This window comes from Rosa chinensis, chromosome 7, assembly GCF_002994745.2.
Source record: "Rosa chinensis cultivar Old Blush chromosome 7, RchiOBHm-V2, whole genome shotgun sequence".
Classification (NCBI taxonomy): Eukaryota; Viridiplantae; Streptophyta; class Magnoliopsida; order Rosales; family Rosaceae; genus Rosa; species Rosa chinensis.
The window spans coordinates 14,882,316-14,910,271 of NC_037094.1; the positions used below are offsets into that span (position 1 = coordinate 14,882,316).

At 37.8% G+C, this 27,956-nt stretch overlaps 3 protein-coding genes, 1 long non-coding RNA gene and 2 other non-coding genes across 10 annotated transcripts; 2 read left to right on the top strand and 4 right to left on the bottom strand.

The window, feature by feature from the left end:
• Positions 1–10,103: 10,103 nt before the first annotated feature.
• On the top strand, positions 10,104–12,672 carry LOC112180490 (phosphoglycerate mutase-like protein AT74H). Its single transcript, XM_024319050.2, has 5 exons — positions 10,104–10,777; positions 11,249–11,368; positions 11,457–11,670; positions 11,802–11,882; positions 12,015–12,672. The coding sequence occupies exons 1-5, from the start codon at positions 10,213–10,215 to the stop codon at positions 12,097–12,099; spliced, it is 1,065 nt and encodes a 354-aa protein (XP_024174818.1). The 5' UTR covers positions 10,104–10,212; the 3' UTR covers positions 12,100–12,672.
• Positions 12,673–12,857: 185 nt separating this feature from the next.
• On the top strand, positions 12,858–16,307 carry LOC112180491 (phosphoglycerate mutase-like protein AT74H). Of its 5 annotated transcripts, none has more exons than XM_024319051.2 (5): positions 12,858–14,031; positions 14,265–14,384; positions 14,526–14,739; positions 14,978–15,058; positions 15,177–15,575. In XM_024319051.2, exons 1-5 carry the CDS (start codon positions 13,479–13,481, stop codon positions 15,286–15,288), a joined length of 1,080 nt encoding a protein of 359 aa, XP_024174819.1. In that variant the 5' UTR covers positions 12,858–13,478; the 3' UTR covers positions 15,289–15,575. The 5 variants fall into 5 exon arrangements, with proteins under 5 accessions (XP_024174819.1, XP_040368112.1, XP_040368113.1 ...); XM_040512178.1 differs by having other exon boundaries at positions 14,984–15,058; XM_040512179.1 differs by lacking the exons at positions 14,978–15,058; positions 15,177–15,575 and adding an exon at positions 15,845–16,307.
• Positions 14,834–14,905, bottom strand: TRNAW-CCA. The gene has a single exon. It is a non-coding gene; the product is annotated as a tRNA-Trp (tRNA).
• Positions 15,491–15,563, bottom strand: TRNAA-AGC. The gene has a single exon. It is a non-coding gene; the product is annotated as a tRNA-Ala (tRNA).
• Positions 16,308–17,093: 786 nt separating the features above from the next.
• On the bottom strand, positions 17,094–21,251 carry LOC112178753 (BTB/POZ domain-containing protein At1g63850). Its single transcript, XM_024316964.2, has 3 exons — positions 19,719–21,251; positions 18,551–19,534; positions 17,094–17,503 (listed from the first exon to the last, which is right to left on the bottom strand). Exons 1-2 carry the CDS (start codon positions 20,649–20,651, stop codon positions 18,593–18,595), a joined length of 1,875 nt encoding a protein of 624 aa, XP_024172732.1. The 5' UTR covers positions 20,652–21,251; the 3' UTR covers positions 17,094–17,503; positions 18,551–18,592.
• A 4,705-nt stretch (positions 21,252–25,956) lies between these two features.
• Positions 25,957–27,894, bottom strand: LOC121050775. Its single transcript, XR_005803829.1, has 3 exons — positions 27,837–27,894; positions 26,455–26,564; positions 25,957–26,380 (listed from the first exon to the last, which is right to left on the bottom strand). It is a non-coding gene; the product is annotated as an uncharacterized LOC121050775 (long non-coding RNA).
• Positions 27,895–27,956: the final 62 nt, after the last annotated feature.

Sequence of the window (27,956 nt, forward strand, 5' to 3'; positions counted from 1 at the left end):
GCGGCTAGCTAGGAGTTTTGTTTTTCCTCTTTGCCATAATACTTTGATGTGTTCAAGTTGTCGGTTAGATTAGTGAAGTTGTTATACTTCCATACAAATATATAGAAGTTTTAATAAAACATCAGCAAAGCGATTGTACGTGATAGTAATCAAATGACTAAGAATGAAGTATGTAGCTCGGAATAAAAACATAATAGCTTAATCAATTTTTTCGAGCTGCTCTTAGCCTCTTATATATGGTTTGAACAAGAAATTAAAATCCAGCTGTAAAAGGCCAGAAGATTGTAGCTTTGCTTTTCCATTTATACTTTGACAAAAAAATCTCATAATGTAAGTCATTACGTTGGTGTGTGAACACTAGATGAAATCATATATACCTAGCGTGAGTACTAAGCAACTGCTAGAAATTAACCCTTATCCTCGCATAAACGGTGTGATATTGCAAAACTAAAATAAATTAAGCAGTTAATGACAATTTATCAGCCTTGGTTTGCAAGTTTGACCGCAGACCAAAAATCTAAAGGCATGCCATGCAAAGTTGTTTCTCAAGTCCAAGTAAAGACTAACTATCCATACCAACTCTGTGACTTGTTTATTAAGTCTTCTCTGACCATGCATCTGTTAACGAAGAGCAATAATGCCATAGAACACTAGGGCAAGCTTTGAACTTAGAGTTTACCATTATAATTAGGAAACCATTTTCTCACTGGTCAGTACTATACCCCATGCATGTGAGTTGAGCTCAATGATTGGCAGGTGAAATCTACAAGGCTACAAGTAAGAAGAATTAGGTAACAAATTCACACTTCTAAGATATCAAAACATTATTTAGAAACAAGAAGATATCTTAACCCAACTATTAATATATGTTCTTCTTGTTAATTGAGAGAGAGATGAGTCAGCAACAAGACTAAAGTCGATATAAGTGACAAAGGAAACGCAAAAGAAATTTGAGAACACACTCTTTAGCTTCTTGTCTCAATGTGCATCTGTCTCTTAACATTTCGACTTGTTTCGTTTTTCCTTTCCACACCACATAATAATATTGTTGATTAATGTTGAGCTGAATCTCACTAATAAGTTAATTTTGCTTGCATGCACTGCTTTGTTAGAATAATCATTTTTGTTGGCAATCACAAGATGGTTTCCTAAAAGACCTTGCTACCATTCTCATTGGATGATTATTGATTATCTAAGCTTAGCTAAGCTCAGCTTTTGTGTAACAGACATATCTATTGAAAGGGACTTGATCTTTCATGACTACAAAATAATGTCTTTTTTTCTTTTCTTTTTTTTCCTTATGGATATCATAATATGTACATGTTCATATTTAGAGCAAGTGGGCTACTTTCCATTTTGACTATATATATGCATGTACAAACTAATAGGGATAAAACACACTGCGCACCACTAGTTTCACCTATAATTTTCACATGGATACGGCCTTAATATACATTAATTGAGTCTTGATCAAACATGATATGATGAAAAACAAGGCTAAATATGTTAAAATGGGAACTTTCTTGTGATAATGTTCCTTCATCATGTTAATATATATACAGTAGTGTCTTCAAGAGGTTTATTTTGAGATGAGGAAGCTCCACCTTGACTGAAGTTCAAGTCTCGTATCAAATCCATTTTCATATTTAAGACATTTTTTTGTTCTCTCAATTAAGCTAGTTTATCTCATCATCAAAAAAATTATATTGTGAATTTGGTTTCATAATTGTGGCATATTCTTGAATCATAACTTGTATAGGTTTTAATGTTGAATTATGTACGATGTAACGCAATCTTCAAAGTTACTAATTACAAACGAGTCAATTGACCAATGAATAACACAATCAATTTTGTAATTGGATTTTAAGGTTTCATTTCAAATTACTTGTATGTTGATTAGCAAAACTGCATAAAAGAATCATGAATTTCTTCATAATCACTGTTTTCTAATTAATTTTTTAATTTATCATTGTTAATAACAATATGTTAATTTGAGAGTATTTTTCTTGTTGTTTTATGTAAATTATGCTTTTTATATTTATTATATTTCAGTTCACTTGCAATGCAACACATTGTGGTGCTACTTCTAGCTATAATTTCTCCAAGGAGTTTCTGGTTCATAATAATATACATCTCAATTAAATTAGCACCCCACCTACTAACCATTAATTCTTTTCAAAGTTGGTAGAACCGAAACGTGAACTATGCATTGCTGTGTACATTAAGCAGTTTGTCAAAAACCCCAAGGGTCAATTTTGTATTACGTTATGTTTTTACTAAGATGGGATTGAAATAGAAAGATCTCATTTTTTAATTGCTACTCATACTCTTAATCATAGGCTAGTTCCTCTAAAGAATCGTAAACATCTTGTCAATGACCATCACTCTTTAGCTTTTTCCATACATATAGATAGTTGTGGATGATCCTAAAAGCTAGACTAAACAAAAAAAATGGGAAGAGTTAAGCTCTTCGGTCTTTGACCTGTTGGAGAGGAAATATCTCACATTGAAAAAGTGACAAATAAAATATAACTTATAAGTGGGTAGATCTCACCCAATTGTACCGAGGTCTTTTGTGATTAAAACCCAACACCTATTGGGTGGTTAAGTTGGAACAATATCGATACAATAGTGGGCCACGGGCCACGCTTGTCGCTGTTTAACATGGTATCAGAGCGGGTCATTCTCCAATTGCATCTCCACGTAGGCACGTATCATGAGCCCAAATTGGGGTTCCCTGTATTGCCATCGAAATTACCAAGTGTCCAATGTGAGCCTTGGATTGTATTGACCAAGTCTCTGATATGAGACTTGTGTCCCAATTTCCAAATTGGAAATTGGATTAATTAATTTCACATGCAGACCTAGAGTTAGGTTGCACGTGAGGGGCGTGTTGGAGAGGAAAGATCCCACATTGGAAAAGTGACAAATAAAATATAACTTATAAGTGGGTGGATCTCACTCAATTGTACCAAGACATTTTGTCATTAAAACCCAACACCTATTGGGTAGTTAAGTTGGGACAATATCGGTACAATAGTGGGCCACGAGCCACGCTTGTCGCTTTTTAACACCATACCTTAGTTTGGAGCTAGGCTGCCATTGCAACTTTTCCAAAGTGCAAGAATGTTTTAGAAAACAAAGGAAAATAGAGATAGGGGTTTAATTATAGCTCATAGTTTAGAAGACAGCTCCTTATCACTGTATATCTGCATATGCAAAAACTCCGAACCCTTTAAACAAAGAGAACAGAGGTACTGTCTTTGACAATGACAATAAACCAATTACGTATTACTGCTAGTACCTTATCCTAGAAGTACTGTTTCTGAAAGAGGTCCAGGGATATAGTACATTGTAGTACTATAGGAAGATGTCCCATGGTGATAAATTATTGTAGTCAGTTCTATAGTTTCAATTAATTTACTTACATGGACTGTCCAGGTTTAGTAGTATAGTCCTGGTCAAGGGATGGTAAGAAGAAATTAGTAGTCTAGCACACCATGCATTTAATTTGATAATACCTTTTCGAAGAAATAGTGATGATAGTTAATAGGATATTATGCTTGCTTGACAACTAGCTAGTTTTAATTAGAATTTTAGGGTTAGAGAATAGGACCTCATAACTAATCCCATAAAGGTTTTTTTTTCTCGTCAAAGTAATCCCATAAAGGTGTAATATGTCTTTATTGACTAAAGAATTGGGTTTAGGGTTTTAAAATTGCCAACAGCATATGATCGAATTGGGATGTTGAAAATCACTAAAACATATAAATGATTGGTACTTTACAGAACTTTCACCACCAACTCGAGATTACCAACTTTCTTTTATGAATGACCTGATCAAATCAAGATGCGGTAGAAGTTTGAATAACCCATGTTTAATTGTACCAAACATAAACAAAATGCATGGACAGTTAAATGGGCAAGGTTCGTAGAGATTTTTAATATAATGTATGGTAATGTTGTTCGTAAAACTTTATGAAGGGCACCATAGACTGATAGACCTAATATTTCAAATACTGTGTGAAGTCACTTACTATATAAGAAAGTATGAATAAGAAATCGCACCACAATAAAAAAAAAAAGGGAAAAAATAAAAAAAATAAAAGACAAAGCACACGATTTCTATCACCAATAGGGACGAAGCTCAAAATCCATGATAAGATGGCCACTTCATTGACAAAAGTGAAGAAAAAAGCAAAATTGTGAGACTTCTAGCTAGACATCCATGACATGCTAGAATATAAAAGCAGAGGATTGCCAGTATCTAGTATTTTTATTAGGATCTCCAAATCTGTTCATTTGATCTCACTTTATTATAAATTATTAAATAACATATATAACTTATTATAAAATGACTATTAAAGATAATAATATTATATTAATTTTCTCTACACTTTCCAATTCACTAATATTAGATTGGATTCTTTATTATTTTCCCTATCTATTTACATTTTCTAATTTCACTACATACTCATTAAAGCATTCATATAATGCTTCATATATAATGGGTGAACCAACCCTACTCTCTCTCCCCATGCTTATTCTAGCACTCACTCTAACGCAGCCTCCTGTCGGCGATGCATATGGCGGTTTCGACCGACTCCCAAGCCCAAAACTTTTGGGTGCGATCTCTATTACCTTTGCGGGTGATGGGAATAATCCTTCTTGGAAGAGTAAATTTTTGGTCGATGAAAGCCTGAAGTGGTGGCCTAATCTCCAGGGCTATGGTAGAGGCGGCGGCGAAATAGTATGGCTGCTAAAGACCTCCCAATCTCTCTCTATGTCTTCAATGGCGTCATCGTCATTGCCTGCGGCGCAGATGACAGGGGGTGTTGAACGAAGGTGCAACGCAGAGGTTATAGATCTGGATTGGTTGTTGCATGGAGCTTAGGCGTCACTGCAGACGTGGTCAGAATTTTTGGTGACTTGCCAATGGATTTGGGTGTCCAAATCAATAGGGCGGGAAGGTGTTTTGGCTCATACCCGAGCTCAGTTCTTGGTGATTGTGATGACGATTGCCTGGTGGTGTTCTCTAAAATTTGCGTTGGTCTCGGGCAATGGTCTAGTTGGCTGGGTTACTCCCTGCGACGGAGATGGCGGGGGTTGTAGCAGAGAGGCTACTACCTTTGTGAGATTGGGTTTGGGCCCAAATGAGCTAGGGCAAACTTTTAGGCCCGTGCTTAAGGCTGCTGTGGGCCAGAAAATGAAGATGCAAAAAGAGGGTGATGGGCTCGAGCTATTCCTTGACAAATCAATTCGGATCTTTAAGAGTTTGGGCAGTTGTGAGGCCCACTTCACCCTGCTGTTATGCCCAATCTCTGTACAGACAGAACAACTTTTGTGTTCGACAAAATCTCCTAGCCCGAGCTTGATGGGCAAAGAAAAAATATAGATAGGTGTGGTAGGGGCTTATTTACTATATCTTACTATTCTCCATAGTTTATAGGCTCACTTTAACTAAGTGAGCGGTTAGTTCGAATATAGGTGGTCTGTTTCTATGTATCATAGTAGTTCTCTTACTACAACTTCTTGATCTGTCTAGTCGAATGTAGCAGAAGGATATGTAATGGCCATCTTGGCATGCGTTAATGAAATCCATATTTCTTTCAAAAAAAAAAAATTAAAGCATTTATATATATTTAATAAGAATTAAAACTACGATTTAGATCATGTGACATAAAATGTATGATATACATGTTGAATGCATATTGGTGAGTGAAAACAAAATAAATCATATTATGACCTAAGACTAAGTCCATCCATTATATTTGCAAAAAAAATAAAAATGATCTAGCAATTAAAAAAAACTAAACAAATATTTAAATAATTAATCTTCATTTTTCTTTTGCATGCAAAGCTAAAACGAAAAAAAAACCTCAGAATAGTTCATGTTATTTTCTTGTTGATTAGAAATTAATTTTTAAAAATCAATACCTTGTGTTTGATTTTTTTTTATATTAAAAAAGAGATTTATGTTGTTTGATTAAGGAATAGATATGTAATTAAGATTTATAAATAATTAAATCATTTTTTTTTAATCGAAAGAGGTCAACCCAATTTTATAATTCAGCAAGCAGTACCAAACGACACATTTCAATGGAGTCAACAATAAAGAGTCATCCTTTAGGACTCACAATGAACTCATTCTAAAAAAAATAGAGACTCCGCAATCCAGAGTGCATCCACTTTTTAGGAAATTCACGCACCATTATTCTAACAAAACCTAAATGCTCATAAGCTGTTTAAATAAAGGGACCGTGACCACTTACCCAATTTTAACCTAAAAATTGCCCACTTACTCCACCAAAAGTTTTTTACTCCCATTTACCCAATCTAACATCTATTGACAGTATTGCCCTCATTTTAATTAACAAATTACACTGATCTCTCTCTCCCCCTCCCCTCTTCGATCTATTCTCTCTCTCCCCCTCACCGATTTCTCTCTCTCTTTCTCTCAATTGGTCTCACTCACTCTCTCTCTCTCTCTCTCTCTCTCTCTCTCAACTCATCCCAGACTCTCTCTCAAATTCCACTCTGATTTCCACTTCTGCCGGCACCGGCGACATCATAGTGAGGTTGGCGGTGATGATGAAGCAGTGAGGCCACAGTTTAACCTCCGGTAGTGACTCTCGGAGAAGTTCAACCTCCGACAGTGATCATATTCAAACCGAGAGGATCCGAATAGGATCCTGCAGAACCAGATGCCTCGATCACCTTGTTGCTTCGAACCACTCCGGTTTCTCCACCGCCGGAGCCATACCTGAGATAAGCCAACCACCGGCTAGTCCTCCAACCCAACCGGTCGAATCTTCTGCCGCCCAATCCTGTCACTACCTCCAAACCGCCGCCGGGGAAGCACCGGCAAAAAAACTAGCCGGCCTCACACTCCGGTGGGTGCCCAGAGCAATTTCTGGGTGACCAAAGCTTCTTCTTTTTTTTCTTTCTTTTTTTTTTTTTTTTTATACTGTGAGCTTTGGAAATGAGGAAGGAAAAAAAAAATTACGTGTACAATTGAACATATAAATTGATCAATTGTGTCTGTAGTGTATTCATTTTGGTTTTGGGAGTTTATGCAATTCACTTGAGGGCAATAATATAATTATTGGAAGACAATAATATGATTCTTGGGGACAATAATATGATTATTGGGAGGCAATAATATGATTTTTGGGAGGCAATAATATGATTTTTGGGAGACAATAATATGATTATTGGGGGGCAATAATATGGTTACTGGGTATTATTAGGGGGCAATAAATTCAGACGCCGGAATCCGGTCACCAGTCCGGTAGCAGGATTCTGGTCACCGATCGCCGGATTCCGCAGTCGGCCACTAGTCACCGGAGCACGGCAATTTGGAGGATGACTTCTCTCTCTAAGTGAGAAAGAAGGAGAGGGCAAAAAAGTCCCAAAAATAAATAAAAATAATTAAAAAAAGAATTAATTGGGTATTAGGGAAATAATCTCTTAGAGTGTTTTGGGTAAATGGGGTTAAAAAAACTGTTAGTGGAGCATGTGGGCAATTTTTAAGCTAAAATTGGGTAAATGATCATTTCCCCTTAAATGGATGTTTCAACCAAGCACTAGATTTTGTGACCCATACAAAAATTAAATATTGCTAGTAGAAAAAAGAACAACTCAAAAGACCATTAAATCCTTTTGGGCCTGAATCAACTCAAGGATGCCAAGGACCTATGACCAAGAGGCCCACTTATTCCAGGCTCTAGGGTTAACCGCAACCCTAGGGAGGAAATTGCCGCCTCAGCTACCATCACCGCCGCCTCCATAAAGATTTAAAGAACAAACTCGCCGTCGTCAACACCTACAACACCAAGCTTGCCGCCGAAAACAGTTGATCCCTCCTCTTACCATCCCAACCGACCCCAAAGCCATCGTCACCGCTCAAACAAGGATAAATCACCGGCAAACCAGTCGACCAGTGAGCTCCATCCCAGCTTAAAACCAAGAACTCACCGCTGCCACACTCTGACCAGCAGCATTGGCCATGGATCTAAAAGCTCCTGGCTCTCAAACCCAAACTACTCCAAGCCCCGATCTCGAGTCAATCTCCCGAAGAGAAACCAAGTTCCCATCGTGCCCCCTCCAAACCAACCCTAGATCGGTTCCAGAAACACCAGTACTACCATCACAGTTGACAGCCGCAATGAAAAGAAAAAGGCAGCAGCCTAATAGCAAGGGGCGCCGTTAAGGAAACCTGCCGTCACCACCAAGAGGCAGACAAGAGAGAAGACCCCTTTGTCGTCGAAGATGCAGGACTGCCATCAGCTGGAGCTAGCCGCCGTCAAGATATCTCTCTTTCGAGAGTCAGAGAGGAGAGCATATTTTCTTTGGGAATTAGATGGCATGAGTAATTAAATCATTAAAATGACTAAGTTTTTTATTTTAAAGATAATAGTTTGTTTGCAAATTATATGAGTGAGGTTATTTGAGGAACTTTAATGAGGTTTAGTGAGTAAATTTAGTTTTTTTTTTCTTTCCTATTTTTAAAGAGGATCAAAGGATTTCACTTCTACCCCCATGGTGACTCGAACACAAGACCTGGATCCTAGGTAGTGGGCGTTTTAACCACTGAGCTAACACCACATCGTCAAAAATTTGATAGGAGGTGTAAAAAATATAGGAGGTCAAGTAAGTAGATTTGGAGGTTACAATAGAAAAAATCAAGAAGAAAATATCAAAATAGGTGTGTTTTGGATATCTATAGTTTAGTGATTGGATTCGTTCCATTTTTTTATTTATAAATTATTATTCAATAATCAATCTCACAATAAATTCATATACTTTTATTTAAGGAAAAACTAGATCAATAGAATATCAAATGACTAATGGTTTTCCACTTAAATTAGTTCTTACAAGTGAACTAGAGAATAACTGATTCCAGTTATTAAATTACATCCCATAAATGAGATTATGCAAATTTCAAATTTGTAAAAGTCCTCTGCAGAATAAATTTATAAAGATGCACATAGTATGATAAAATTAGATGTTGGTCCACTTTCCCTTACCCTTCATTCCTATCAAGAATTCAAGATGTGCTTAATGTGGTGCAAAGAAAGTCTCAAACATTGAAACCCAATAAAATACACAGATCCATACATCATCAGCCCAATCTTCTCTTACCATCAAAACCATACAAATGAACTCATTTGACTCTGATCTAGTCACTAACACAAATTTCCTTCATCCTGTCTGTCCCCAGAATCAGGTAAGGACCCCTACCTTGCCCGTGGAGCGAAGCACCTAATTGTATTTCCACCGTTCAGTTCATGCCTTCTGTCTAGGGCTGCCATTTGGTTTGGTAATTACCAAACTGACCGAATACCAACCGATGTTTTAGGTTTGGTAAACCGACTTGTTGGTAACCAAGACAGATAAAACAGAAATCGAAAATTACCGAAAAAGTTGGTTTGGTTTTGGTAAATACCGAATCTACCGATTATCTAAATATTAGATTTATATACTATAATTTTCAATACACATACATGTATATTAAGAAATAAACATAAAAACTTTTATAATAGTATGAACATTACTACATATACTACATTAATAGTACATGTATTTTAAGTAACCTAGTCAAAGATGGTTAAATAACTTAGTTTTATTGAAAATTGCTAGAACTTGATGTCATATATACAAAAGAAAGCTATAATTAGTAGATGAATATAACGTTTATGACTATAAAATTCAAACACCTAGTTTTGTTCATTCTAATTTATATTATAAAGAATTAGTTATTCTAAAGTTAGTAATACCGAAAACCGAAATACAGAATTTGGTAGATATAATTAAAAACCGAAAATTTTGGTTGGTAATTGGTAGCTCAGTTTTGAAACCGAAAGCTTTGATTTTGAAGTTAGTAATACCTATAACCGATTTGAACCGACCGAGTGACAGCCCTACCTCTGTCCATACAAAACAAATGTATTTCCACCGTTCAGTTCATGCTCTTCTGTCCATACAAAACAAATGAACTAATCAAAGATTTCGTACAAGTGTACAACACCACAAAAATTGAAAACACATCCCAAATTTTCACCACATAAATTCATAAAACACACCGAGAGCACCCGATTTGATTTGACACTTGATCTTCATATGCACATGAAAGAAACATCTCAGCAATCTTGCAGATGCCTATATGTGGCTAGAACTAGAAGTTGTTCAAACTAGTGGTGAGTGCTACTCATGGCAGTGACTCAATTGTGCTCTTCTGCTTCCTTGTTTTACATGTCCTGCTTCCCCAAAAATGCGACTCTTTCTTCACCTATCCAATTTTCTCAACAAAGGGTTGTTAGTTTTAATACAGTTATATGCTGTGCGAGCCCCAGGGATACTATTGAACATTCTGGTAATGGGTTTGGTGGTCTTCCTGAAAAACTGTACTCTCATAGAGAATCAGGTACTAGTAGTAGTACTAGTACTAGTATTAATAAAGTTGCACCTCCAAGGCCTCGCCGGATCATTTTGGTTCGGCATGGGCAGAGTGAAGGAAATGTGGATGAGAGCGTCTACACTAGAGTTTCTGATCCAAAGATCCGATTGACCGAGAAAGGTATGGCTGATGCTGAGGAATGCGGGAAGAGGATCAGGGAGATGATTGAAAAAGACAAAGTGCATGATTGGAAGGTCTACTTCTATGTGTCTCCTTATAGAAGAACAGTTGAAACACTCAAGGGGTTAGGGAAAGCATTTGAGCGCTCAAGAATTGCTGGCATGAGAGAAGAACCTCGCCTAAGAGAGCAAGATTTTGGTAAGTGCATTCCATATAGGGTTAGTTCAGGTTAGCAGCTTCAACATTAGGGTACACCATCTAGATGACAAGTCTAATTACATCCCAAAACAAATCTCGTAACTTCTAGTGTTCAAGTTTTCAGATGATAGGAAGGAATTCGTATTTAAGATGAGATAAAAGGAAATACATATTTCATCTATGCAGGGGCCAATTCAGTATATTTGTCCCCCAACAATTACTCTTACAACCCATAGAAGACCAATGAAGCTTATAGTTGTTCTTTCTAGGCCGGTATTGACATACTTTTATCTTGCTAATGATGCTAAAATTTAGATCGATAGTTTGACAACATAATATGTCAAATTGTCTAGCAGGAGAGAAAAACTTCGGTTTTCAAAGCATGATAGTTTTCTAAATGTGAATTACTCAACAGAAATATTTTAACAGATTTTGGTCTTGTACTCTTGTTACACTCTTTGTATTTTAAAGGGAATTTTCAGGATAGGGAGAAGATGAGACTTGATAAAGCTATGCGTATGCTTTACGGTCGATTCTTTTACCGGTTTCCTAATGGGGAATCTGCAGCTGATGTTTATGATAGGATTACAGGTACACAGAGCTTCTCCACAATTTACCAATTTTTGTTTTCATTGGATTAGTGTAGTAATGGTTTCATGCTGTGAAATGTGAATTGCAGGATTCAGAGAAACATTGAAATCGGATATTGATGTGGGAAGGTTTCAGCCACCAGGGGAGAGAAATTCAAACATCAACTTGGTGATAGTTTCGCATGGCCTAACGCTGAGAGTGTTTCTGATGAGATGGTACAAGTGGACAGTGGAGCAGTTTGATGGCCTCAACAACTTTGGTAATGGAAGCATGGTTGTTATGGAAAGAGGCTACGGTGGAAGGTACTAATCTTGGATCCTGGTTTGAACCCAACTTGAATAAAAAACGCACCTTCGGATCATGTTTACAATCTCTCTTGCATTAGATTAGCGTAGAAAGAACTGTCAACTGAAACTCTGTTTAAAATTTGCAGGTACAGCTTGTCAATACACCACACAGAAGAAGAGCTAAGAGAGTTTGGATTCTCGAACGAAATGATAGTTGATCAGGAATGGTAGGTGAATCAGAACCGAGTTGATGATTGTTTTCAGCTGCCTTGCTAGTTCTGTTGCTCTCATTGATCAGTTTGATGTGTGCAACTAATTGTGTTTGTTTTTGTTGTTGGGGTTGCGGTAAAATGAATCAGGCAAAAATATGCAAGAATTGGAGAGCTGAACTATGATTGTCCAACGCTAAACTCCTTCTTCACCCACTTTGGTGAAGATGATTGATGATGGTACGGTTGGGGAGAAGTACTAGTTAAACAAGATCCAGATCAAAAGAAGATCGAAGAAGAACATACAATTGAATGTAATTCCTGCAATTGCATCGTATTGAAAAAGGGCCTAGAAGTGTACTGATTGTGTTTATCTTGCACTTGCCCCCCTATAGGGTACTTCAGATTCTGTCTTTTAGGTGAGCAAACTTTTACATTTTAATAAAAAATAAGACAGTATCTAGAAACACTATAAAACTCCACAGCAAGAAGCAAAATTCAAGTTATCAATAAAGATGATCTACCATTAATTCAACTGAGCAAGGGAGGGAAGAAGCATGCTGCTGTAAAGCGTGTGAAGTGCAAGAAGGAGCTAGCAGGATGGAATTGTCTTAGAAACTCTCTTTGCGGAGGATAGGCTCATAGACAGAATAAGTGTCTCGAGTTTGATTTGATTATTTTCGGGATTAGAATCAAGTAGTGGTCATTCTGTTGCTGCTTTTAGGCAGATCATCATGTTATATATATCCCTAATGAGACATAACTCATACAACTAATCACTTTTATGCATCGCTTAGTTACAACTTTATATTGTTCAACTAATCAATTTTCAATTTGCGGAAGTTCTCTCTACAACAAATTTACCAAGATGCATCTAGTAATGATAAAAATTAGAAAGTTCAGCCACTTTCCCTTATTCCTATCAAGATATGCATGTTGTGCAAAAGTCTCAAAACCAAGTCCAAACTGAAACCCAATAAATACACAGATCCATAGATCACCAACCCTGTCTTCTCTTACCTTCAAAACCATGCAGATTAACCAGACTGATATCAATATTCCAATTTGATTCTAATCTAGTCACCAACAAATATATACTTCACCCTGACTTTTCCAAGAATCAAATGGGATATATACTTTTCTTTATGCTCAGCTCATTCAACAACTCATCCCAGAAGACACATCAATTGGGACCCAAAGGTACTATGCAGAATAGGGTCCCCTCTAGTTAGGACAAAAATCTTGGCCCGGGAGGGAAGCACCTAACTCCATTTCCATCGTTCAGTTCATGCCCTTCTGTCCAAACCAATGAACTAATCACAAGATTCACAACCCAACAAAAATTAGACAAAAAGGTCCCCTCCTCCGTTTTTCACCACTAAAACATACCAATCAGATGAAGTTCAAACCAACTCATACACCAAGAGCACTTGATTTGAATTGACATTTGATATATGATGTGGTGCATATACATAAAAGCTCCAACAAGAAAATTGGAGCTGTATTTCTCTTTGAAACTGAGGCAGGCTCAAGTAGCCCCCCATCTTGGACCATACTGCAGATGCATATATATATATGACTAGAAGTAGTTCAAACTAATGGTGAGTTCTACTCATGGCAATGACTCATCCATGCTTTTCTGCTTCCTCGTTTTACATTTCTTGCTTCCCCAAAAATGCAACTCTTTCTTGGCCTATCCAAGTTTCTCAACAAAGGGTCTATGATTTTAATAAAATCCAAGCCTGTGCAATCCCCAGGGATATCATTGAACATTCTGGTAATGGGTTTGCTGGTTTTCCTCAAAAGGATTACTCTCATAAAGAATCAGGTACTAGTACCAGTAAAACTAAAAGTCCACCTCCAAGGCCTCGGCGAATAATTCTGGTTCGGCATGGGCAGAGTGAAGGAAATGTGGATGAGGGAGTTTACACAAGAGTTTCTGATCCAAAGATTGGATTGACAGAGAAAGGTGTGGTAGATGCTGAGAAATGTGGGAGGAGGATCAGGGAGATGATTGAGGAAGACCAAGTGCATAATTGGAAGGTCTATTTTTATGTTTCTCCTTATAAAAGAGCAGTTGACACACTCAAGGGTTTAGGGAAATCATTTGAGCGCTCAAGAATTGTTGGCATGAGAGAAGAACCTCGCTTAAGAGAGCAAGATTTTGGTAAGTGCATGTCATTTAAGCCCAATGACGCATGTTAAGTTTATTATTCTTTTTCTAGGCCGATGTTGATATGGTGTTATCTTGCTAGACATGTTTAGATTGATAGTTTGACAACATAACATGCCAAGTTGTTTAGCAAGATAGAAATTTTTTGTTTTGAACTGTGTTCTACATGTGCATTTAATAAGAGAAGATGAACTTATTTTGGTTTTGCTACACATCTGTATCAAAAGGGAATTTTCAGGATAGGGAGAAGATGAGAGTGGAGAAAGCTATCCGCATGCGTTATGGTCGGTTCTTTTACCGGTTTCCTAATGGGGAATCTGCAGCTGATGTTTATGACAGAATCACAGGTATTTTTTTTTTTTTTTTTTTTGAGACAGAATCACAGGTATGGTTTCTCTTGAACTTATCAAATTATTGCATTGATCACATTGAGTTTATCAGGACAAATGGTTTTTAGAAATTGAAGCATTATACTGTTGTCATTTCAGGATTCAGAGAAACACTGAAATCGGATATTGACGTGGGACGGTTTCAGCCACCAGGGCAGAGAAACCCAAACATCAACTTGGTGATAGTTTCACACGGCTTAACTCTGAGGGTGTTTCTGATGAGATGGTATAAATGGACAGTGGAGCAGTTTGAGAGACTGAACAACTTTAGTAATGGAAGCATGGTCGTTATGGAACGAGGCTATGGTGGAAGGTAAGGTTTACTAAACATACAGGATCATCAGTAGCATTTGATAGAAAAATATGTGCAAAAAACATAAAAAAAATGTGGGATCTGAATCAGGATTTGAACCCGACGTGAATCGAACACGCAACCTTCTGATCTGGAGTCAGACGCGCTACCATTGCGCCACGGATCCATTGATAATCGTAGCTTCTGTCAACCAGTATATAAAAGTTACTAATTGAAAGATCTCTGTGAATATTGGCAGGTACAGTTTGTCAGTGCACCACGAAGAAGAAGAGCTAAGGGAGTTTGGATTGTCAGATGAAATGCTAACTGATCAGGAATGGTAGGTGATCCAGAACTTAAGTTGACGAATACTATTAGCTTTGTTGCTTTCATTGATGTCCTTAGTAAGTATTTAACCGATTGGGTGTTGGTTTGTTGGGTTGTGATGAATGGTGTAGGCAAAAATATGCAAAACCTGGGGAGCTGAACTATGACTGCCCAACGCTAAATTCCTTCTTCACCCACTTTGGTGAAGACGATGATGGTGCAGCTGAGGACGAGGAGTACTAGTTAAACAACATATAACCCTAGCAGTTAGTTCATATCATTGATTATACAAGCAGATTACCTATAACGCTTCATTCAAATTAATTCTTTGTAGTTCTGAATGAACATTCAAAATTCTTTAACAATTACAATAGGGATCCAAATACCAGAAACCATATACGGTACAACAGGACAGTAATTAATAAAAATAAAAATAATTAGAGAGTGGAGATGCGGGGTATCGATCCCCGTACCTCTCGCATGCTAAGCGAGCGCTCTACCATCTGAGCTACATCCCCATGTTGTTTAAGTTTCACTCATGTTTATAATAATAGTGTTTTTTTTTAAATCGCTTTCACGGTGACTTTTTCCCAAAGTAACAAATACTATACCGGATACTCAATAAATTATGACGATCTTAAGTTTTTTTTTTTTTTCTCGATTACATTCAAAGATACTTTCTTGAAGATGTGTAGGAAGCATAGAATACTTAAAAGTATATTACGTATATTTTCTATGAAATAAAATATTGGAAATCTGTATTTGATGTTCACAGTTCACACTTGATTATAAAGGAAAGTTTCAGAGATATCAGGAAACCCTACACTAATTACAAAAGGAAATTAAACTCCAAGGATATTATGAAAATTAGTGCGAGTATCGATTCTCCTGCATGTGACGAGATCTCAAGAAGAAGAAGAAGAAGATTAAGAAGAAGAGCAGCCGAGGATGAGTGATGAGTGCTGTATCTGCTTGGAAAGTTTGAACTCGGTGAGGGAGGTTTCCCAGACAGCTTGTAAGCATAGGTTTCACAGGACTTGTATCGAGTCCTCGCTGCGCTTCAGTGATTCATGCCCACTTTGCAGGAGGAGGGCAACTCCCACCACTTTGCTGCCGCGGCAGGAGTGTGAATACCTTTCCTTCTTCCTCATCCTCCTCGGTTTTGTGATTTTAGTACACATGTTAATATCAGGGGATTCAAATGTTTTTGGGAGGTAGGGAAGCAACGATTCTGTTAAATTTGTATTTGTATGACTTGTGGAGGGATAAAGATCAAATTTCAATTTATGTAATTAGTAAGGACAGATGTATGTCTCATTAGTATTCTTCCAACTCTATCGCGTAGGATTTTGCTTTAGATGTGTGTGGCAAGGCTAGCTTGCCTAGCTATGCTGAATTTGAGTATGAAAACAAGGCTGTTGGAACCTGTCGCAGCCACTATACCAATGTAGCTCTCATTTGAGCCTCAGCTGGTTCTGCCTTCTAATGCACTAGCACCAGCACATGAGGATGACCTTCTGTTGTCTGTTGATTGAATTGAGCAAGGGATATATGGAAGAAGGGTAAGAAGATAGAGTGGTGTCTATGGACGCTGTCTCTGTGTGTGGTATTCTCATACACGGAATAAGCATCCTGAGTTTGATTTTGGTTGTTTTCAGGACTAGAATCATGACACTTTCTGCTGAATTCTTCGGGTAGATCACCATGTTGTATCCCTAGTGAGGCTTATAACTCATACAACTACTCAGTTTTACGCATTGTTAGTTACAAGTTTATATTGATATGCACGCTAGTTTTCCGTACGTATCTATAACCAAGTGGAAACATCCTCCTGCTTATAATGAAATCCAATCCATGTAAGCTGTTCTTTGAATGGAGAAGCTGAAAGAAAAGAAGAGCCCTGAAATCAACTTGAAACCAAGGATAGGACTATGCCAGAGATGATGTAACGCGTTCTGCTTACTCACATAACAGGATTTCCAAATCTGTTAAGACCCAAAACTTCCTCAAGAGTCCCACCCAATATGTTGAAAACTAAAAAGTGCGAGCACCATCATAACCAATACCCCCAATAGAATCACGGTATATTAACTCCACAGAAAACTCACAATAAAGTTGTTCCTTCCACAGCTAAATTGTTAAAAAGAAAATTTTAATTACATTCCAACATCAAACACCATCAGGCAGTGAAAAAAAAAATACAAAATCATCCTCTTCAACACAGTATAAGATGCTCTGGAATCAAAAGTATAGACAACAGCCTTGAAGGCTCGGTTACAGAAAGAATTGGGCTGAAATACCAATTGGTTCCCTGTCAACTTGACCTGAGACATGGAAGAACCGGCAGGTTCTCGGACCTTGACATGCCAACAGCGGAAGTAGCAGAACCTTACTTTCATACACCTTTACCCAGAACTGATTTCAAATCTCAGTCAAAAATCCCAAACTTTCTCCAGAGCTGCACAAAATTAAGGCAAAGGTTAGATCTTTAACAATATCAGGCTGCATCCAATAGCCACTAACAAGAAGCAAGAAAAGGAACTCCATTTCCATGAGGAATACATCATTACGCATGGGCTCTTCTTATTTTGCACAAGGGAAAAAAAGGGTAAATAACATACAAACAGGAAATACTCAGATAAAACTAAACTTCATTGTGAGTGGCAAAACCCTGTTATTATTAATATGACAAAACTAATGACACATAGTGAAAAAAATTTCCTCTAGAATTGCAAAAATATCAAAGCTGAACATAAGAAAAGCTTAAGAGATGAAGAATGGTGAGTCCCACATACAGGGGATCCTCAGGACAAACTATATCCCACAGATCCTTCACTTCCCCATACAATTTATACTCTTGTTTATTCCATCCACACCACCAACAAGAAGAGGATTGACACAACATCTCCACAAGGGCAATGCTTTTTCCTCCCTCCAAATTACACATAATACTTCTCAACAAGCATACAAGTGTACAACTCAAGAGACTAGTCCAGTGCTAACCATATAATACCATATTATTTTGCACTTTTGAACTACACAATAGTTCTAACATGGCCAAATCATTTACACAAACCAGGATGGGACCAAATTACATGCCAAAATCAAAACGACCATATAGAAATAGCCAACTCCCATCGTACAACCAGCTGTCCAAAAATCTCATCTCATTCAACCAATAACCACTATACCAAATATTAGTCAGTCCTATATTGCTAAAGTCCCATACTACCATTCAACATGAACTAAGAATATTCCGTACTTCCATCAAACCAAACTAAACATGCAATATTCTGAATTTTATAACAGAACAAAAGTTGAACAAATATATCTAATGCCTCTATAGCCTCTACTAACCTAAACCTGGGGTGAATCCAATCAAACTAAAACTTCATCAGGGGATTCCCACCTTGGTTTAGATGGTAAGAAGACCACAAAATTACCGACTATGATTAAATGAGACTATAGTGAACAGGAGGAGGGAAAGAGAGATAGAAAGACAGACCCATTAGAGCATCATTTCCCACACTGTGGATACTATTAACTTCTATTGCTTCTCAATGGTTGCTGCTGTAATTCGTAATGGCCGTGGTCTTTCCTGCTCCCCATTCCGCCTCCAAAAGGACCGCCTCCACCAAACTTCAAATCCTCTTTGTATATTTGGGCAATCTTCACCAGAGTTCAAGAACCGATTAAACCAAGCAAGCAAAATTTCTTGTTGCCATGCTAAAGGCAGGGTAAGAATTGTGTTGCTCAGACCATCCTCAATCAAGTGCCTATCAAGGCCTTTTGATGCCCTCCTCATCCATCCAAAATCATCATAAAATGGCACCAACCATGTACGCAAAAGCAAGAACCTCACGTCCTTGGAAGCCAACAGCTGACCCTTTCCAATCCCAACAAAGAGTCGAGCTGTAACTCTGCTAACCTCATATCTATGAACTGCAGCCACTTTAGAATGCGATTCAGACAACTCAGTTTGAGATGCCCATGTCTTCAAGAAATCCTCAGCCATTTGTCTGTCAATCAAAATATCCAAAATCCAATGCAAATTATCCGCTTGCCTTGCAATCTGTCCCACATCCTTCAAGTCTGCCTCTGCTGCCCGAGAAAAATGGTGGCAAAGCAATTGCAGACACCCATCACAAGCCGAGTACAACGACTCTTTCCGGAGTTCATTATGAGACGAATTCTCACGAAGCATCTTAGTCACCAATCCTTTCATCTCGCGCCTTGCCTTCTCATCCTTTCCTTCAAGAACCACATGGAGAAGCTTTACTAAAACTTCTTCATTGTCATTACCCTCCTCAGTCCCATTAGCCACTTCCAACGACACCCTCTTCAACACTTCCCCGGCTCCAACACCTTCAAGCCGCAGCTCCGACAACAGCGATGCCACCTTCTCCTCTTCTTCCTCAGCCCACGGCGCCGCCTCCAAGTACTCCAAACAAGATAAAACACCAGCATCAAACCCAATTGCCGCCGAAACCTACACCACACACAACAACACCCACAATCTCATCATTTCCATTTTTTGCTTTGCCATACATAATACTGGGTACCCTCTATTTTCATTCCAAATACATAAACTACTTACCTAAAACAGCTACATTATCCAAACTATTACTTTCTTTCTAAGCAATCAAACATAAGCAAACAAAGTTTTTTTTTACCTTCAAAATCCCAAGCACTTTAGGAACGTCCTCCTTCATTAGTCTCTTCCTCAGATCCTTACAATACATCAACCTCAAAGCCTCAATATAAACCTCCACGTCATCACAGTCAGCAATCTCCACATTGTACGGCGGCGACGAAGACGGCGTCGTTCTCTGCTGCTTGACCCACCTGTCCGAGAGCTTCACGGCGAAAAACCGGCTGTGCGCGATGAGAATCGGACGGTGCAGACTCATCGAGACGCTGAACCCGTCCTTGGAGCTCAACGTCAGCTTGATGTCACTGTTGGTCTGGTCATTGAACTGGTTCCCGGGGCTCCGGGAACCCAAGAGGTCCGAAACCCGCTGCATCATCAGCGCCTGCTTGTCCTGGACCAAACCCATGTGAGTAGTCCTCGGCGGCGGCGCGACGCCGTTTTGGTGGATCTGGGCGGGTTTCGGGTTGGCCATTTCGGGCTCGCTGGCCATCATTTCGAAGAGGGTCGGGCTGGACCGCGGCGGCGGCGGCGACATTGGGTTCAGCAGACCCGCATTGAGCATACTATTGAACCGAGTGAAGCTCGAGTTATACGAATCGTTGTGACCGTTGCTCAAAGCCGGAGTGAAGTCCATGACTGGGGATAAGCTCCCCGGAGAGAACCGGATCCTGAACGACGACGACGGCGAGGAATTCGGAGATGGGTAGTCCTCAACCGGGTCGAGCTCGCCGGTCGGGTCAATGGGTAGTCCGCCTCGGCGGGAATGGGTCGGGATTGGTTTTGAGGCAGGACAGCACCAGGAGTTCTCGGGGGAGACAATCGTCGGCGGGTCGAGCTTCCGGGTCGGGTTGTTGTTGTTGTTGCGGCGTCTGGGTTTGGTGGGTGGTTGTTGATGGGGGTGAGCTTTGAGAGCAGCAGCAGCAGTAGTAGTACTAGTAGATGTGGCTGTTGCCATGAAATTGAATAAAAATAAAATGGGAATGGAGCTTATATTGTCATCTAGTTCAGAGACAATAGTGAGCTAAAAAAAAATGGCGGGGTAAACGAGAAAGGATCATTAGTAAAAAGGAGCGAGGCATGAATGAGATTAACGCGAGAAACAGAGAGTCAAATCCGGCAGTGTTTGTTTGTATTAGAGACTAGAGAGAAGGGAAGGACTGAAAGAGCGAGGGGTTTGATGATGATCCAAAGTTTCGTCCTTTAATCTTTTTTCCTTGATGACTCCGCTGGGGAAAAAGGTCGAAGCTTTGGAAGTGTCGGGAAAAAAAAAAGGGTGAGGGGGAGAGAGCATAGGGGGAGGGGCAGTCCCCACAAGAATAGCTTTGGCTATGAGGTTTTGGGTTTCTTTGTTTCTTTATGGGAGATGCTGTTGATGAAGAAGAAGAAGAAGAAGAAGAATCGGCATTGCTTGAATGGGTGGAACTGTGGTGTGCCAGTTGTATGTTTTGGGTTTGTGACTTGGTTTTGGTATCTGGCTTCATACATCATTGGGGCACTCCCTCCTTGGTCTCTTTTGGTTGTTACTAGGATCCATCGGGTCATTGGTGTTTGTTATGATTTTGGGGATGGTTTTGTGATCTCATTCTGTCGCCAATTACAATCTGTGGGGGTTGGGTCATGATTGGAACGCCACCTAATGGCTATTTACTATTTAAATTTGTGCTAAATATCAACGAATGAGTGTAACTAGTTGTCGTAAATATTGAAACTCATAATATGTGCTTACCAGTTGTATATGAATCTTGCATAGTGATTAGCCAGAAAAAAAACAAAACATGCGTGTGAACAGATTTATTGGTTAATTGCTTATGTTCAATTGCGATAGATCAATCAATGTCTACATGCTCAAACTGTTAAATGTGGTTATAATTTTGGTCACTATAGTACGTTGAGATTGTTAATGACAATTCACAATTTCTAGTTGTCGATGTGTATGAAATTCACATTCAAATATGCATATTATTACATATTGTGTTGAGAATGGTCGCTACGAGCGCATGTATACTTCAACAGCCAAATAAATATATTAATACAAGTGCTTGTGATGTACTATTTTTCATCCTCACAACTTTATCCCATTGCAATTGATATCATGTCACATACAGATATAAATGTAATTAATATTGGTCACGAAAGTACGTAGTTACTTATTGCTGAAATTTAGTTCTGCAACCAATTCCAAGTAGCATTTCTTTTTTTTTTTGGGTCTGAATGTCCAAGTAGCAAGTTAGGTTCTTGTATTGGTAAATGGTAATCCATGTTCAACAATTAAGACTGAAAATGATTGGGCACTAAACCGAAAAACGGAAAAAGAGCCTAAAGCATTTATACATAGTTGAGCACAGTGCCATGCGCACGGTATCAAGCAGATCTTCCTCCCTACCATAAGATTGACGTGTCCCTGTTTGAAATGATCTAGCTCTGCCATAATGGTTTTGTTGATCATGATTATATGAACGGGCATTAAATACTCTTTACGTTTCAATAGCTCTCATTCATAAAAGAATGAGAAAATAGAGAAATGACATCATTCATCGATTGCTAGCTCTAAATGTAAGCTAAATATTTCTTCTGATTTTTAAAAATAATAGTTCAAGTTTCAGATATCATTCATTTTTATTTTTATGAAATAAAATTTCATCATTATATTAGTAATCAATTATTCGTACAATATTATTATGTAATTGTAGCTAGGTGGAAAGAAATGGGCCACATATAATAGATGTTAATGTCATATCAATACACTAACTCATGAAGCATAAACCTCAACCAACTTTATATTGTGATAGACAGCTCCATACAATGTAATCTTAGTATCAACACAGAATCAAGATGAGCTTGATTTGTTTCTAAGCTACTTGCCATGAACGTTTGGCTTTATTTTAATGCTTGGGACTTAAGTTGTGTGCATCACGTAGGAGAAAGGTATGGTGGGTGCTCAAATCACAAGGTAAATCCATCTTTCTCATTCTTCTACTTTATATATAATTTAGAATGAAAGACAAAAAGGTTGCTTGAGTATTATTACAAAGATATACTATACTAATTGTGTTAATCGTTCTCTCCTTTATCGCTTTGTTTGATGCCTTTGTCATTCTGGGCTTCATGTGATGTGCCCCTACTCTCTCCGATTCATATAAAATTTTCTGAGGATTTGTCATTGGGCAAATCAGCCAAATTCTTTGCGACGGTTTTGATTTGCTAAGCTGTAGTTATAGAAAGAAACCACTATTCTTCTCCTACTTGTAGTTAAGTGGAAGAGAGAGAACCCAACTAGTTCTTTTGGTCTAGTTATACTCACTTTGTTGAAAGAGATTTGGCTTTTCCAGAATTAATAAACGACAGAGAGATGGAAAAGAACCCCTCTCACTTGACTCGGAGATGCTCTAACATTCGGCCATTTGGTCCACACTAATCTTGTTACCCATTAATCAAACCATTATGTTTCTTGCTTCAGTTTCTTTTTAATAAATTTCCTATTGAGAATCTTCACCAAATTGGAGTTTCCGCATGTTCGGCTATAGCGGGAATTCCGGAATCCATCCACATAGTTTTCTATTATGCACCTAGGGCACAGAGCCGGCCCTGAGGGCTGCTGCCTGAGGCAGCCGTCTCAGGCCACCGGTTTTCGGGGGCCTCAGAGAAATTTAATTATGTATATATATTATATATAGTATATATATTTTCTTTGCTATCATGGACACAAACTGATTTGTTGCTCCAACGGCAAGCTGTGTGTCTCTTTCTGAACCTAGGCGTATCGTCTTTTCACTTTTTTTTTTTTTTTTTGACATTTTCCATATAAAAACAGATAATTAATAATTGTGTTTTCCTTTTTCATATCAATAATTCATTTCTTTCTCCATATAAAAATCTTTTCCTTATGAAAACTGATTTTTTTTTCTTATCCTTTTTCATATGAAAACAAACAGTAAGACAATTAATTCATTTCCTTTTCCTTTTTCATATAAATAACTAATTCATTTCCTTCTCCATATAAAGATTTTGACCAAAAATCCTAGCCTATATATTAATTATTTTAACTACTTTTTGTATTTCAGAAATTTATATACGAATCAACATTCATATATTTTTGTTTTGTTATTAATTCTACACAATTTTGTACAGCATTTTGGCGATATATACACAAGCAGTGGCGGAACTATTAAGGGGCCGGTGGTGGCCCGGCCCCCCCCCCCCAAACTTTTCAATTGCACACATGGGCACATGTAATTGGTGTATAGATTTAATATGATTTAGACAAGTACTATGAGATTGGGCCCCCCATAACATTTTTCATAATTGTTCGGCCCCCCCCCCAAATGGAACTCTCTAGTTCCGCCACTGTACACACGCACACATACATGAAGGGCCACATTTTATTTCTTCGCCTCAGGCTGTTAGAGTCTCGGGACCGGCCCTGCTAGGGCAAGTGATACAACCGATTCATAGCAAAGGTATCAGAAGCGATTGGTTAATGATAATAAACAATTAAGTTAGAGCACACAAATTGAGTAGGACAAAAAATTAAAAATCATATTCCTAAAGGCAAAATTGCCCGGCTGATAAAAAAAAACAAAAAAGAATCTCCAATCAGCCTCCTCTTTTTCTGGCCCATTGCCCATTCTATTTTCTGAAGGTGCTTATATTGTTGTTGAGTTGTTCTATTCGTACACACTACACAATTTTGAGTAATTTTACTCGCACATTCCTACCCTCTTAATACACACATCACAAATTCTTTTTGCCATTTTTTCCTGATATTTCCTCTTTTACCCTTTCTCCTTGTTCCTCCTTCTACTCTTTCATCTGCAAGAAATAGCCTGCTAGAAAGCAATATGTTAAAGGAATTACAGGGCAACATATCATGCTTAATTAATAATTCGAAGATTTCAATTGATTAACGGCGAGTTTTATGGTTTCTTATGGATTCGCTTGATATGTAATTCAAGTAGACCATTAGAACTAGAATTGTCGACTTAGATTTGCTCTTGTAGATACCTTTAAAGTTTTGAAAACTCAGGTTGGTTGTAGTAGATTTGCTCCATGCACCATGTTTATCAATGTTTCCACATTTCACTCTGATTTCTACCGTTAGTTTCACCCATCAGACTACTCTTATACTTCAAAATTTTGCCAAATCAATCATGTTCTCTTGAATACTGAATTCTCAACCCTATATGATGCATGCCTGCAACTCAAACAATGACATTATGCCACATCAATTTACAATTAACAAGATGGTTAAGGATTCGTTTAAACTTTAAAAGACTCTGCGGAGCCCAAGATACGGTAATACAACACCAAATTTCTAAGGGCTGTTACCGTGAACCGGAAAAGGAGGATGAATTATAAGGTATGTTTTCTTTTCTTTTTTCGGTCTAGGAATAATGAGGTACATTTAGAAAGGTTTAACACAATCAAACTATCATAAGCTCACATGTGATTTACTTATTTATTTTTTGTAGAATGAAGTATCTGGTGTAGATGTCGTTGGTTATCAAATTACAAATTATCGACAAAAGCATGCAATAATAAGACTTGGGGGAGGTATGGAACTAAGAGCTCGCTTTGGGGAATTTCGTAAATTTGAAAAGAAGGAAGCAATGAATTGTTTCAGTGCAACTCGCCAAATCAGCCATCAGTCTATTTTGGCACCTATTTTCCTCAGTTACAGTACAAAAAAGAAAATGATATTACTATTTTATGAGAGGTATGACAATTTGTTGGCTAATTGGAGAGAATGGAATGAGATTTGGTGGCAGCAAGCTACAAAGTATGTCTATTTTAATCTCTCAAAAGTATGTTTTGCAATAAATATATGTAATAACTTGACAAGGAAACCTGTTTTGTAGTGACCAGATACGGGCCACAAAATATTTACATGACAAAGGGTTTATTCATACAGGCCTCAATGACCCAAAGAATTTTGTCATCCAAGATAACAAGTTAAAGATGTTAAACATCACCTCGAGCCTACATGAGTATCTACAGGCACATCCACAAACCAATGAATAGACAATCAAGAGGAATAACTTCAGAAGTCTGAGAGACTTCATAAGGCTAAGATACCAGGAGAAGAAAGTTCTTACTCAAGTTATCCCTGATATCTTAACCTTATCAAGTCCCTCAGACTTCTGAAGTTATCCCTCTTGATTGTCTCTGCATTGGTTTGTGGATGTGTCTGTAGATACTCTTGTAGGCTCAAGGTGATGTTTAACATCTTTAACTTGTTATTTTGGATGGCAAAATTCATTGGGTTATTGAGGCCTGTATGAATAAACCTTTATCATGTAAATATTTTGGGGCCTGTATATGTTCACTGCAAAACATGTTTCCTTGTCAAGTCATTACATATATTTACTGCAAGACATGCTTTTGAGAGATTAAAATAGAGTTGCCATGTAACTTGCTGCTACCAAATCTCATGTCATTCTCTCCAATCAGCTAACAAAGAGTCATACCTCTCATAGAACAGTAATATCCTGTCCTTTTCTGAATCATAACCGAGGAAAATAAGTGTCAAAATAGAATGATGGCTGAATTGCTTAGTTGCGCTGAAACACATGATTGCTTCCATCTCTTCAGATATAAGAAATCCCACAAAGCTAGCTTCTATTTGCAGCCCTTTCTTAAGTTCTGGGTAATTTCATAATCGATGATTTGAACATCACACACTCGGTTCTGCAAAAAGAACAAAGAAAAATCATCAATCGCGTATCAGCTTATGTTGATATGAGAAAGCTTCCTAAACATACCTCATTATTCATGTTCCTTGTTTCAGTCTTTAGATGTCTGGAGATGAATTTATGTATCTCAGCATCTCTTCTAACCACTCTACTAACTGCTTTTCTGACCATCTTGTCAACTGTAAATTGATGTGGCATAATGTCATTGTTTAAGTATAAGATTAGTCATAGGTGAAAGTAACAGTAGAAATCAGTGAAACGTGGAACTGTGGATAACATTGAAACAGATTCCCCAAACTTAATTTTCTGAATATGGAAATTGTGGGTTTTCAATTGAACAACAGAGATGGAAATAGAAAAGCAGGCTAGTAGTCAATTCTAGAACCATGTAGTAAATACAAGATGGAAATGCAACTCAAAACTATGGACAAGCCATTTAAGGTGAAAGCAATTTGCCACTTTAGACAGAAAAAGGCAAAAAGAGAGCAAAGGAATGATACATAGGATAGTTTAGCAATCTTTTTTTATTTTGAATCAATGAAATTTGGTAAGCAACTAAAATTCCAAAGAGGGTTCCAAAAGTAACAGAAATATTAGGAATATGAATGCAATTCCAGTAACCCTGCCCACCCTAAGAACATGATCAAAATTTAGAAGTATTTCAGTTTCAACTTCCAACATCTATGAAGTAATTTACCTCATGTATAACTTAGGTGAAATCCGTAGATTCAAACATGCTTTTCATCAGAACACATTAGGTTTGAAACTTAGTTAACAAAATATAAATATATAAATATATATATATATATAGCATGTCAAACATTCCCCAAATATATGCATGCCAATAGCAAAATAATCATTGAATGCTTAAAATAGTTTTCCAGCGATTGTAATTACTGTCAACAAAAGTGTGAAAAGAAGAGTTACACCAAGATGGAAGTTGCAGAATGCGAGTAACTAACCAAATGGCCAATGAATACGCAAATGAACGATACTAGTGCATAATAGTTGAAAGAGGGGAAATAGCCCTTGATTTGATCCAGAATCATAGTGAGAGCTAAGATGCTTGAAATTGATGTGGCATAATGTCATTGTTTTAAGTATAAGATTAGTCTGATCTGTTAGTTAGAAATCAGAGTGAAAAGTGGAAAGACTGAAACAGATTCACCAAACTCAATTTCCTAAATCTGGAAGTTGTGGATATTCTCAATTGCACAATAGAGATGGAAATAGAAAAGCAGGCAGGCAGTAAATTCTAGAAATATGTAATAAATACAAGATGAAAATGCACCTCAAAACTATGTACAATCCATTAAAGATGAAGAATTTTGTTGAAAGAGACTAGCCCTAGATCTGAACCTGAATATCAGAGTGAGAGCTAAGATGCTTGGGAAGATAGCAACACAGTAAATAAAGTTAATGGACCTAATATGAACAGAGAGAAAGAGTACCTGACTGAGAGCCGATAGCAGATGGTGTTTTTGCTGCTCAGATGGATATGGGTCCCCTTTTCCAATTCTGCGTAGATAGGTCGGTCTCTCAAGATAAGGACTAAGGAGAGATATGAGACA

Coding starts and splice junctions, on each gene's coding strand:
- LOC112178753 (XM_024316964.2), bottom strand. CDS start 20,651: ATGGCAACAGCCACATCTACTAGTACTACTACTGCTGCTGCTGCTCTC. Junction 19,535..19,718: donor AAGTGCTTGGGATTTTGAAG/GTAAAAAAAAAC, acceptor TGTGTGGTGTAG/GTTTCGGCGGCAATTGGGTT.
- LOC112180491 (XM_024319051.2), top strand. CDS start 13,479: ATGGCAATGACTCATCCATGCTTTTCTGCTTCCTCGTTTTACATTTCT. Junction 14,032..14,264: donor CTTAAGAGAGCAAGATTTTG/GTAAGTGCATGT, acceptor CTGTATCAAAAG/GGAATTTTCAGGATAGGGAG. Junction 14,385..14,525: donor TGTTTATGACAGAATCACAG/GTATTTTTTTTT, acceptor TTGTCATTTCAG/GATTCAGAGAAACACTGAAA.
- LOC112180490 (XM_024319050.2), top strand. CDS start 10,213: ATGGCAGTGACTCAATTGTGCTCTTCTGCTTCCTTGTTTTACATGTCC. Junction 11,369..11,456: donor TGTTTATGATAGGATTACAG/GTACACAGAGCT, acceptor TGTGAATTGCAG/GATTCAGAGAAACATTGAAA. Junction 11,671..11,801: donor GAAAGAGGCTACGGTGGAAG/GTACTAATCTTG, acceptor TAAAATTTGCAG/GTACAGCTTGTCAATACACC.